This window comes from Marmota marmota, unplaced genomic scaffold (genome assembly GCF_001458135.2).
Source record: "Marmota marmota marmota unplaced genomic scaffold, marMar, whole genome shotgun sequence".
NCBI classification, from domain to species: domain Eukaryota; kingdom Metazoa; phylum Chordata; class Mammalia; order Rodentia; family Sciuridae; genus Marmota; species Marmota marmota.
Window position 1 is genome coordinate 21518082 of NW_026000240.1, and position 13107 is coordinate 21531188.

Below are 13107 nucleotides of genomic sequence, written 5' to 3' on the forward strand. Positions count from 1 at the left end.
GCCGTCTGTCGCCGGGGCTCCTCCCCTTCGCCGAGCTGCCCTTCTCCTCCGCCTGTCCCACGCCCGCCCTCCTCGCAGCGCCTGACTCCGGCCGCCTCCTCCTTGGGGGCTGGAGATGCGACCCGGTTTACAACCGCGCTGCTTGGGCCGCCATCCGCGGTTGGAAAGACATAGTTCTCTGTGCGCAAAGCCCTGGGGCGCGGGCGCGTGATTCGCAGCCTCTGGGGCTAGGAGCTACCGGAGACTTAGATTCTGCGTGGCTGCAGGACTCGGCCCTGTGCTACTCTCTCGAAGAGAGTTGGTGATAAAGTTTGGGCAGAAATCCCCCGGCGGCGGTTCGCTGTCTCCGCCTTCCCTCTGGGTAGACACCGACGGCGGCTTCTTGCGTAGGCCAAAACACACCGCTCCCGGGAGCGCTTAGAGAGCCAGGAGTCGCACTCTCAGGCTTCTGACACCCTGCTGGTCCTTTCCAGCTGTTCTGTGGTTTCTCCCATAAGGAGGAAGTAATAAATCTTTTTGACCTCAGGGTCAAAGAAGATTTCAGTTTTGGGTGCTGGTGGGGAGCCGTCTCCTCGCTCTGGACAGTATAGACAGGGAGCGGTTTCGTTTTTATTACGCCCCCAGCAGATGCTCTGGCTCTTTCTGCTGTGTCCACTGTGATTGACGTCCTCCTGAATTGGGGTGATGGGGGAAGGGGCGATTCTTTGTTCTAATTTACAGGGAAAGGAAAAAAAAAAAAAAAAGCTTGTCCCGATTCTTGGCTTTAGAAATGAGATCAAAGAACTTTACTCCAAAGAAACACAAATGTTGGAACTTGAAAGTCGTTGTTTAGTTAGTTTAGATTGGTTTAAGTAGTTTTTAAGGTCATGAGGAAAAGCTCCTCTCCCTCGCCCCTCTAGTGTATAGTCTGTCTCTCCCCTCCCTCCGCCCCGCCCTCCTCTCGAAGCTTCAACTTCATCTATTAAATGGGGACAAATCTAATAGCCTCAGGCGACTGAGCGGTGATTGGACTTAAGGTTGGGCACATGGACAATAAGACCCCAGTTCAGGCCTAAAAGATTCTGGGTCCTGCAGGTCAGCGACCTCGGGTAAACCCGTCTCTTGTCCGGATGGGATTCTTTGGACAAAGTTGCTATAAACGCTTTATAGGGTTTGTAGCTGCCTCTTTCAGGGGAGGACCTTATAAATTTAAAGTGCTGCCGTTGGCGCCATTGTTCTTCAGTGTCTTGCAGAATTTTCTGGTACAAGAACTCTTGGAAAGCTGCTTAACTCGCTTCCCGTGGGTTTGTAACTCGCTTTTTAGGGGTTTAGTTTCACGGTTGAAAAAGATATGTTCAGAAAATTTGATTTAGGGTCATTTTCCAGTAAACATCCATAATGTCATGATAGAGTTGAGCTAATTTCCCCCCCTGGGTTCTGACAAGGGTCACAGATGAGGTGTTTCTAGGACAGATTTTGCCAAAACTGGGCTGGGAGGGGGTAGAATTCAAATTTTTATATGTAGCTTTCTCAAGTAGCATAGCATTACTTTTGGGAATTGGTGAGGACACCGGAAGTTTTTGTCCCTATTCACAGACTGGTAAACTTTAATTAGTGGCTTCCCATCTTTCTTTTACAGGGCCACCCTACCTCCCTTCCAGTGCTGTTCAAATGTTCCTGTCCCTCTCCCCCACTCCCGCATGAAAAGTCTGACATTAAGAAAAATAATTTCTAATATTTTCTGTTTAAATATCTAGGTATGTGCATACCCTGAAAACACTGAATTGCCATTATAAGGACCCTTTTAAAAACAACTGTTTGCATAGAAACAATTTTGTTGCAATTTTGTAACACTTTACTGGAGTTGGCAAAATAGTAAATGCATTTGTCAGACGCCCCCACAGCCAGTGCTCAGCTGGCATAAATTTACAGGTTCTAGCATCTCCGCCCTCTCCAGCAAGTATTTTACCATTTTGCAGGATATCATGATTAATTGTGAACTTTCTGACAGGTAATGACATACAAAAACTTGATGACACCTTCCTGCATTTGTTCTGAAATTTCTTTCATTTTAATCTACTTGTCCTTTTAGCATAGTAATGACCCAGACCTACAATAAGTTTCATAACAATGTCATTCACAGAAGATCCAGTCATGCCACAGGGCTGTCCTCAATTTCAGCTTAGTGTTTGATTCTATCTTTTCCAGGATGCACCTTCAGTCTCTGCTGCCTGTGGCATGGGAAGGAGACATCTGTTGGAAACTTGCTATGGCTGCTATCTTATCTCGGGCACTCTAATGTTCTGGGGTACCTTAGGCCAGGTACCGCCTGGCGAAAATGGCAGAGAGATTTTCAAGGAACTTCTTCCAGAGTCTGAAGGGAGTATTATGGTTTAGATGTGAGGTGTCCTCAAGATCATGTGAGAGACAATGCTAGAAAGTTCAGAGGTGAAATTATTGGGTTCTGAGAGCCTAAACCTACTCACTGCATTATTCCACTTGAATGGGTTAGCTGGGTGATAGCTTTAGGCATGCAGCATATGGCGTGCCTCTGGGGTATATATTTTGTCCCTGGTGAGCCCAGCTTAGTTTCTCTCAGCTTCCTTGTGGTGATGTCCTGAGCTGAAGTCCTCCACACTCTTCTGCCATGATGTTCTGCCTCACCTCAGGCTCCAAGGAATGGAGTTGGCCTTCTAGGACTGAGACCTCTGAAACTGTGAGCCCCAAATTAACTTTTCCTCCTTTAAAATTGTTCTTATCAGGCCTTTTGGTCACCGTGGGGTTGGGGGGGGGGCGGGAACTGACTAAACTAAGAGAGATGTAAGGCCAGGTTACCTGGACCATTCATATCCAGGCCTGCCTATGTCACTGGGAAATGTTTGTCCTTGGGCGCCAAAACAGAGTCATCCACCAGTTTGTGTTTTCAGCAGATCTGAATTTTCAGTGGGATTTGAGTATACGGAATTGGATTTAAAATCCCTGACTTAATACGTGCTGTCCTCTTTAGTGCAAGGATCTCTCTCTTTTTTATTTTCTATGTTTTACTGTGATAATTATGTATGGACCCATTACATAGCCCAGGAACCTCCAGAGATCACCACTCTACTTAATTTAGCTTAGATGTAATGGTCAAATTGCAAGGGAAATTTTAACAAATACTTGCCTTAATAATCTCAAAAAGGAATAGCCCAGATAGTCCTGGGATTACCAAGGAACTGAAGTAGCCATTTTATTTCTTCCCCCAAGAAAAACAATGGGCTCAGAAGGATTTAAAGAAGGATTCTACCCAGCTTCCAGGTCTAGATAGTTCCTTAGACAAACCCTTCCATGGAATAGAAAAGGGGGCAGTACTTCTCCAGCTCCTCCTGAGGGGATGTTGACTAGAAGAGGGATTTCAGAGAAGGAAATCAGTCCAATTCACTGATCAATGTATACATAAGACTCTTAAAATGTCAGAAAAATAGATCTAATCAAGTATGGATGGGGTTAGGGTGAGAGACAATACACTACCACCAATTTGAGTTTGTCCCAGGAACAAAAGAGTGATGATTAGTACTTACTAAGCACCTACCCAGTGCCAGGGGCTGGTCTAGCTCTGCAGGATATTGGTGTAAGAGGGAGACCTGGTCCCCATCCTCATGGAATTTACGCTCCCAAGTGGGAGATATTCCATCCATGTGCATTTAAACAAATAAGATTATTTTAGAGATTTGTAAGTGCTATGGGGGAAATAAAATAGGTCAATGTGACAGAGAGTGACTGGACGCAGCTATTTTAAATTGGGGAGATGATCTTTGCAAAGGGAGGTTGACCCTTGTGAGGAATAATGAGGCAGCCAGGTGGAAACTGAGACAGAAAGTATGTGAGACAATGAGAGCAGAGTCCCCGAGCAGGAATGAGATTAGCTTGTTTAAAGGCAGCAGGAGTCCAGTAGGGCTGGAGCCCAGCAACTGAGACCGTGGTGACCCACGACGGGGCATACCTGGCTTGCAATACCCAGGTGGGTTGTTCCTTCATGTTAACTTTAAAATGCAATTTGTTAAGAAGTACAAAAAAAGATGTTATGGGAGAAGTACACTCAGGTTCATTTCCAAATGAGTCACTCTGGGATTGCCCTGGTTTGGGTTCCACTCCCTTCTCCCCAGAACCCACCTGGATTTGCTCAAACTTTCTGATCCTTTGCTTTTTGACTGAGCCCAGCTGTATATTTCCTGGGTCTCTCCCCAGCCCTGAGGGTTGGCAATAAAGCCTTCCTGCAGGTTGTTCTCTCCCCAAGACACCAGAAGACAGGGGCTAAGCTAACTGAGCAGGAGTTGCCCTGCCACACATAGCGAGAGCCACCACCTTCTGTAGTCCACCAGCCATCACTCTGCTGCCTGAGGTGCACATCCTCCTGGGGTTCACCTGCCCCACCTCCATGTTTGAAACACCCCACCGCATTGCCACTTTGGTAGGACCTTCAGCCAATTCAGTCCTTCACTGTCCCCCCATGGAACAGGTATCTTCCCAAGCTCAGCCAGTTAGACATTCTGTCTTCATTCATTTGCTCGCTCACTCATCCCATGTGTATCATGCTCCTGTCATGTGCCAAGCAATCCAAATCTTCAGTGGAGAGATGAAGAAATGGGACATGGCTGCTGCCCTCTCGTCCCATCTGTGGAGCTGATAGAGAGATGACCCATTCTTCTCTCAGAAGGGATCCTATCTCTTCTCAGGCTGCTTTTTTCTTTAAATTTTTCTTTAAATTCTACCACAAATCCCTTCCGTCCCCCCATAAAGTTTGTCAGAGTCTATTTCTGTTGCTTACCATCAAAACTCCCTGACAGGGCTTCCTACTTACTGCAGACTCGGTTTCCTTCATGCTCTTGTCTCTGTGCCTTGTTGTCCACATGACCTTAAGTGGTGCTCTCCCTTGAGTCTCCACCCTTAGATTCTGGCATCTAGCCGGCCAGGCATCCTAAGGAACTCCATCCCAATCCCACATGACTTGTTTTCTTGCCCATGCTGGTTGGGCTGCTCACTGGAGGCCCCTGACAGCCAGGTCTGCTTCACACTGGCTGGTACACCTTTCCTGACAGACTTACTGCTGGAAGCCATAGTTTATCATTACTGTCTTACCTCTGTCCCAGGGACTTATAGAACTTTTTATTATTTTTTATTTATAGCACCCTATTAAAGAGTAGAGATATTAGGTGGCCCACGAAGATAAAAACAAGAAAATTGATCAAAAGGAAAATAACATGAAACCAGGGGTACAGTCCATGTACCAATTCATTCCATGAGATCCTGGGCAGTGGCTAGCAGTAAATCAAAGCGCTTGGTTCTGAGTTTCCTAGTAGCTATAGTAAAGAAGGAAACCCGCTTAGGAGACTGACAGCTTTGCCTGACATAGAGACCCAAGAAAACCTTCCCCTTCAACACCAACCTGGGCTTCATTCTGGGACCTGTGTTCGCTGCTTAGTTCCCATTAAAGGCAGTGTCGGTGTCTGGCATGTAAGTGTTCAATAAGTATTGATGGACTTACTGCAGGTCCTTATATAAAGAATTCTGCAGTGTAGAAAGCAGACTATGTCCTTAAGTATGACTCTCCAATAAAAATAATTTTAGAGTCAGGGAGAAAGGTGCTGGCTCTTATGAACCAAATCAATGCAAGCTAATGGCCTAATGTCAATGCTTAGCTCACTTGAGGCAATTTCATGTGGGCTGCATACACCCCCTTGCTGGTCCGGCCTCCTGGCTCACATCAGCATGTTTTGCAAAGCTGTTTATCGCATCAAGGTGGGCAGGGATGACTAACTTCTAGGAAAAGGCTTCTTGGAGAAACTACTGCCTGGAAACAAGAGCCTCAGCTCTGTCACCTGCCCCCACAGCTCCAAGTGCCAAACATCTCCAACAGCAGTACAAGCTGTCTTCCATGATCCTTGGCTGAAAGTGGCCTTGAAGCATTTTCAAAATCATCTCATTTCCTCCAGGGATTTCCTCCTCAATTCCCCGCTTTTCATGAGTCATGAACCCACCAAAAGGGGGGCATGTTGGGATTAGGCATCTCTTGCTCTGACCACTGCCCATCACTGTCATTCAGAGCCTCAGTCACAGGAATTCCTTCCTGAAGCCAATCTGTTCTTTCCACAGGGACCTGCCGCTGACTGCTGGGTGCTTTCAGGCCAGGTTTCCTGGAACCTGCTCACAAAGATGCCCATCCCCCCGGCACTGTCAACACTCTAGACAGTCTCCCACCTAGTCCACTCACCCAGGAGAAATGACCGTCACTGCTGGATTCTAAAGCACAATGTTTGAAAGCCTAGAGCAACTTTGACACTGAGGTTTTTGTCCATGATCAGAAATGTTTTAAAAATAAATAACCAGTCACCAAAATCAACTGTCGCAGGAAGCAGAGATAATGTCATATTAGTAGAAACTCCATGAGACATCCATTGGGCTCTACAGTAATAGAATTCGGTTTAAAACAAATAAAGGGATATCTACAGCAATGCCCCCATGTGTTCAATGTCACTTCTGCATCAGGTACTACAGTACCTGAGGAATGGTTGTCAGTTGGAAAACCTCTTATTGACAGAAAGAATTAAGTTTCTGGAAATTAAAAAACAAGACGTAGAGGCTCATGTGCAGAATTTGGAATCAACCTTAGATTTAATTCCCTACAAGTTAACCTATAAGATCCAGCCTACTTGGAATGAGGTATCTTAGTGGGCCTCAGTTTCCCTGCTTATAATACAGCAGTAATAATAGTCATCTCACAGAATGGCTAGGGAAAGATGAGCTGAGCACAGGCATGCCCAGGAGTGGTTCATAAATAATAATTCTTTCCCCAACCCCAAGAAAAGTCCAGGTGAAGGTAGTCTTTTCCAACAAGAAAAAGAAAGAACTCAGAATCTATAAGAAGCAAGATTCTTTGCCTTTCTTGGTAGGGACATTAGGGATTTGGTTCAGTGATGATTTATAAGAGGGGTACAGAGGGTTGTGGTCAAGGTTTATAGGGACAGAAAGATGGAGAGGAGAGTTCTGTGGTCAGCAAATAGAAGGGACCCAAGCATGGCCAGAGTTTGCTATGAGTTTTATGGTCCTTGACATCCACAAAACCTTGCCATTCACTATGTGTGGTCAGTGGGTCAGCCGGATCAGAATCCCCTGGGAGCTTGTTAGAAACACTCTTGGGCTGAGACCTCCTGGGTTAGAACCTGCACATTAACAAGATCCTGAATAACTGGTATGCGCATGAGAGATCTGGAATCATGGTAGCAGCCACTTGAGCATTTAATGATGAGTGAACACCTCAATAAATAACACCAGGTTGGACATGTGGGTGGACTGACTTCTCTCCCTGAGCTTTTCTGTTGCATAAGTTTGGCAGGTGGCCAGTAGAGAGGTTTCTAGAGCAGCTGCTAATCCATGCCATGCACTTGAGTAAGTTAGAAAGAGGCATGTTGATACCCAGCACAGCTCCGTGTCAGGGTGCAGAACCACAGAGAGATGCAAGCTACTTTATCAGAGCCACTCAGCTCCCCCAGCCGGAGCCTCTGTGCAGGACCCAATCTGCACATTGGTCTGAGAGCCTCAGTATGAAAATAGGTAAAATAGTGCTTCCCAATTCCCAGAATCAGCCCATCATGCTCAACTTCCATATTTTCCAACAGCAATAGAAACAACTGCTTTGCTAGCATTAAACAGAAAGAAAAGGAAATTATAGCAGCGTTATTGGTTTCTTGAAGAAAAGTGAATGCTCTGGGCACATCATGAACCTCACAGTACACGTGGCATTCTCAGCCATGTTCTCTGTACTCTTGGAACCTACAGATAAAACATTATGCAGTGACCTACGATTTTCCATAGATGGCCTCTGAGTTCAATTTCTATGGTGTATTGGTGAATGAAGTGGAATGTCAGATTTCATACATACACTATGTTGGCATCACGGGATAAAAAATCCAAGAGGGGAGAGAGAAAGTAGCTCTCAACCTAGACAGCTTCATTCCACCTCTCCTCAGCTCTATGGATAGTGTTCCCCCCCTTCATCTTCTATAACAGTGTCTGAGTTCTGAATTCCCCAAACTTTATGTCAACTCTTACTACTTTGGCTCAGATATTGTCTAGTGACATGCTGAAAAGTTGGATGTGATTTTGACTCCAAATGTAACATCTTATTATTAGTTTTCCGATGAGGTGTCCTAGTCCTTCTACACATTTCTTTTTCTTAGTCACGACATTACACATGGCTGTACTCACTTCAAAGGAGCAACCTTTCAGCTCAAGTGTGGTTCCTGCCACATCTATTTCTAGAGCAGGAAACGTTTTGTTGATTGGGGAGCTGTTTCTTTCCCTTTGCCTTGTTAGCTGTCTATTTGTATGCAAGATTTCATTGTTAGGATACAACTTATGCAGAAAAGTCTCTTCTGCAAATCTGTGCCCCACTTACAGTTTTTTGAGGGAAAAAAAATCTGCATCTTAATGCCACAGGTCAAATTCCAGTTCAACAAATATCTGAACCTGTAGCTTTCCTATAAAAATACATTGCTTTCTTCATCTCCAGCCAATTCCCCTTCTGTCATTTATTTTAGAATCTAATTGGCCTGATGAAATTTCAGTACAATATAAGAAACTGAGAATTTCTGGTACTGAGATATCTGTTTCGATTTTTATGACAAGTACCTGTGTTCCTGCAGATTGACTTTTTCATTATTCCTTTATGGGTGGATATTTGTTTCTTTCTTCCTCCTGTATTCTCTGTCTGGAACACAGGAGAGTGGTGGACCTTAGACCTGTCATTTCAGTTACGGACAACCATGCAAATGTCCTGCCAGTGGCATTGCTGGGCTCTGTGCCCAGAGAATGCAGATTTGACATAACAACATCATAACATGTGGCGTCGTGCCTGACAAAAAGTGGGGTTAGCAGTCACTAGCGACAGACAGAAGCCCTCTCCTCCTAGTGGAAATTAATTCTCTGCAACTCATATGCATGACATAGCCCCGGAAGCTTTTGGATCCCTGGCTTGTTTAGTTCTGTCCATAATGATGTGGAGGACACCACCTCTTCACTTATATGGAGCATTTTTGCTGGCGTCACCAGGTCACTCTTGGATATCCACTTCTCAAATGTGGTCCTTCCTCTCAGAGTGCGTGGTACAGAGGAACCCAGGAGAGATGGTGCCATTTGGTAACAATGGGCTAAAGAACATTGTTTCTGTAAACCACTGGATTTGGCCAGCCATGCTAGCCATCAGCTTGGGTGTTTATGGCCCTTATGAAACTCCCATATCACTCAGGCAGGCAATTGCTTACTTATGTTCGGCTGGAAACCCTTAGAAATATGTGCTCAATAGCTGCAGATGTGCCCACAGCTTGTCCACTGTCCCATCCTGGGTCAGCAATCTTTGCATCATTTGAAATAACCCACACTGTAATCCCCTAACAGAATATTATCCATCTGGTCGTTTAAGGCAAAGTGCTGAATATGCACTGTGTGTATTTGGGGCTCACATTCAGTTTAATCCCATGGTTCCTCCTGATTGGGGAAAAAAAATCTTTATTTACAGACCCCCACATCACTGATTCTTGCTGCTAGTAGAAGACAGATGATGTCATCTACTTGCACGACCATGGTTGACTTTCAAAGCAATTTACGGGTGCTAGTGCTTATAATCTCCCACCAGAGAAGGATGGAAATTTCAAGAAGGCTGGGAATGTTAGTACTAATTTTGCCCATGAACAGCTTGGTCCAGCAGAATTTGAGCATCCTTATTTCACAGTGTCCTCCAAGGACCAGTGGATGCCTAACCATGTATTAGGCTTATCTAGAAAGGCTGAATAGGGAAGGAAGAAATAAAAACCTCCTACGTCCAAGCATTCTCCTCCCAATCTCTCCCACAGAAGTGCTGCCTAACTGGAGCAAATAGGCAGGTGAGCCTCCCGGGGACATGAGAGATCCAGAAAAGTGCTGACACCGAGCTGGCCATTGACTGCAGCTGAGAGTGGAGGAAACCAGAAGCATCCCACTTGTTTTGTAAGCTGATGGCCATCATGAAGGAGGGTGGCCCCCACATCTGTGCCTGTCTTCTGCCCTCCAGCTCTGTATTAATCCCCTAGATTCACGGTTTCTCTCAAACGGTCCAAAGGCCTTCCAAAGGTGAGGTTCGAACACATCCCTTCCCCAACCACTGAAACCATGACTCCAAGAGTGGGTCTTGGAAATCAGCCTGCTAGAAAGTCTTCCAGCTGATTCTGATGCACACTGAGGTTGGGGACCATGGTCAAATGCAGCACAGGCCTCAACACTTGGCCCATTTGGAAGCCCCCCTTTCTCCAATGCCAGTCTCTATCCATTGAAAGCCTCCTCCAGGGAGCCTTTCAGAATTTATAGGAAGAAGAGGCAGCCAATGCCCACAGCGCCTTCGGTGGCTCATGTTTGAACCACTACGTAAGCTTACACATTGGAGATGCCTGCACTTCTTGTTTTCCCTGGCATGGGCTTTCCTCATCTTCATCCATTCCCCCACCACTTTCCTTCTTTTTTGTTACATAAGATACTACTTGTCCTGTTGCTTAATACTTTCTTTCATCTAATTCACTGTTCAAGACCTAACCTATGTTAATTCAAAAAGCAATTATATATCACCACCATAAATGGAAAACAAGTATCATGTTCCAGAAATAAAAAGTAACCAAAACAAGCCAGGTATGGCAGCACACACCTTTAATCCCAGAAGCTCAGGAGGCTGAGGCAGGAGGATCACAAGTTCAAAGCCAGCCTCAGCAACTTGACAAGTCCCTGAGCAACTTAGCAAATCCCTGTCTCTAAGTAAAATATAAAAAGGGCTAGGGATGTGGCTCAGTGGTTAAGTGTCCTTGGGTTCGATCCCCAGTACCAAAAAAATAAAAATAAAAATAAATAATCAAAACATAAGGAACGAAAAAGAAAGTTTTTAAATTCTGGTTTGACTATGGCCTCTAAAAGGCTTAGACAGGTTTTCTGTTTTGTTCTGTTTTTTAAAATAAGTGTACATTAACTATCAAATAGTGTTAAAGACAGACCATCCCAGACTGAAATTGAAAATCATTTCTAGTTCTCCTGAAAACTATCACACATACCATAAGTAAGTAGTAGGTTCCTATTCTTTGTGAAAAATTGCTGCAGATGTGAAATTTCACAAAGACTGTATTTGATGGAAGATATATCAATTCAAAGGCAGACAAAATAACTCAACCTAAATATTTCCTAGTACCGCCATTTACACCTTTAAAACTGCTTCAGAACTTAGCATGAGTGCTTTGCATACAGAGTTCACAGAACAAATATTTGTTGGGGAATGAATGAAGGAATGTACAAACATCCCCGTTGTAAAATTGATTTGGTACCTTTTCTCAGTTTAACTGCTCCATTAACCTCCAGTGGTTCATTCAGTTCCGTGTTTCCCTATTACGATACAAATTCTGCCCTCTGAATTCCTCCTCCCAGGTGCTGTGTTCCAATTATCCAGTTCAAGTAGACAGCACCTGATTTGCATGTGATTGGGTTGCAAGTCAGTTTGGTCATTCATGGAGGGTGAAGTGGAATTTTTTGTTTATTTTTTACGCTTTCCACTTTGTATGCCAAATTAAATTACCTTTTTCATTTATGCGTGGTCATGAGCCACATGGTTTGTTCGAGCCACTAGTTGGTTTTAAGTTTGGGTTTCAGTTTAGGGCTGTGTATCTAATATTAATCCCCCAGTCACTAGCATCTCTGTACCTGAGGGTTTGTGTTTACTGCTGTGAAACCTAAAGCAGTTGCTCTCAACCTGAAGGCCTGGCTCCAGCTCACTGAGCAAATGCTTCATGCTATTTTCTTATTAATTTAATGGTAAACAGTTTCATTTCTGACTCATGAGCATTGCAAAAATGCTAGCAAACTTCATGTACCCAAAAATCAGAGAGTTCTTTTGAAACGGCTGTGTAAACAACTTGTACGCACAGTTTGCTTTTGTTGTTAAGGTTTCTAGTTTAAAAAGAATTTTTTTAAACATGTGCTTTGTTTTGCTTTGCTTTTAAGGGTATCTAAATCTTTCTTCCAAAATAGTTCATAATCAACTTTTTCACAAATTCTGAGCCACATGGCAAATTAATCTGTTGAAACTGTTATAACAAAATACCATAGGCTGGATGGCTTAAACAACAGGCATTTATTTCTCGTAGTTCTGAAAGCTGGGAAGTCCAAGGTCAAGCTACTTGACCAGTTTAGTTCAGATGAGTGTCCTCTTCCAGGCTGGCCCCTTGCTGTCCTCAGGTGGCAAAGAGAGAGCTCTCTTCTTCTTACAAAGCTACTAATCACATCACGAGGCCCACCCTCATGATCTCATCTAACCCTAATTACTTCCCAAAGAGTCCAAATACCAACACATTGGAAGTTAGTGTTTAACACATGAACTGGAGGGGGGCACAGCTCAGGGGGCAACAGGTCCCACACACACACAGTTATAATAATAAGGGAAAATACATTCTGCTTCCCGTTAAGCTTGCATTTTTACTTACCCAACAGCCAAAATCTAGTATGACTCATATATTCAGCATATGTTTTTTTTTTGAGGAGCTACTAAAGGCATATTTCTAAATTAAATCACATAACAAAAAAACCAGTGCATCTATAGTCCTTTTCCATTTCTAACCTTGTTACAACTGGCTCATGGGAGTGCATACTGGTATCACCTCTTCCAGAGGACCATTTGCTGGGACATGCCAAAATCCTCAAAAACATTTGACTCAGAAAATTCCAGTGCGACTATTGACAAACATGCTTATTCAGACCTAACTACAAAAAGAGGTTGAATATCTTTTTTGTTGTTGTTCTAATTAGTTATACATGATAGTAGAATGCATTTTGATTCATGGTACATAAATGGAGCATTTTCATTTCTCTGGTTGTACACGATGTAGAGTCACACCACATGTACAGTCATACATGTATCTAGGGTAATGATGTCCATCTCATTTCACCATCATTCCTGTCCCCACACCCCCTCCTTACCCATCCCTCTCCTTTGCCCAAAGTTCCTCCATTCTCCCCACACCCCCATCCCCATTATGAATCAGCATCCACTTATCAGAGAGAACATTTGGCCTTTGGTTTTTTTGAGAT

At 44.2% G+C, this 13107-nt stretch overlaps 1 protein-coding gene across 1 annotated transcript in view; it reads right to left on the reverse strand.

The window, feature by feature from the left end:
• Positions 1-5076, reverse strand: part of Chst2 (carbohydrate sulfotransferase 2) — a 9330-nt gene extending 4254 nt beyond the window's left edge. Inside the window, exon 1 of the mRNA XM_015486744.2 lies at positions 4962-5076. Coding sequence (XP_015342230.1) covers positions 4962-5076 — 115 coding nt within the window. The remainder of the gene's footprint in view (positions 1-4961) is intronic.
• Positions 5077-13107: the final 8031 nt, after the last annotated feature.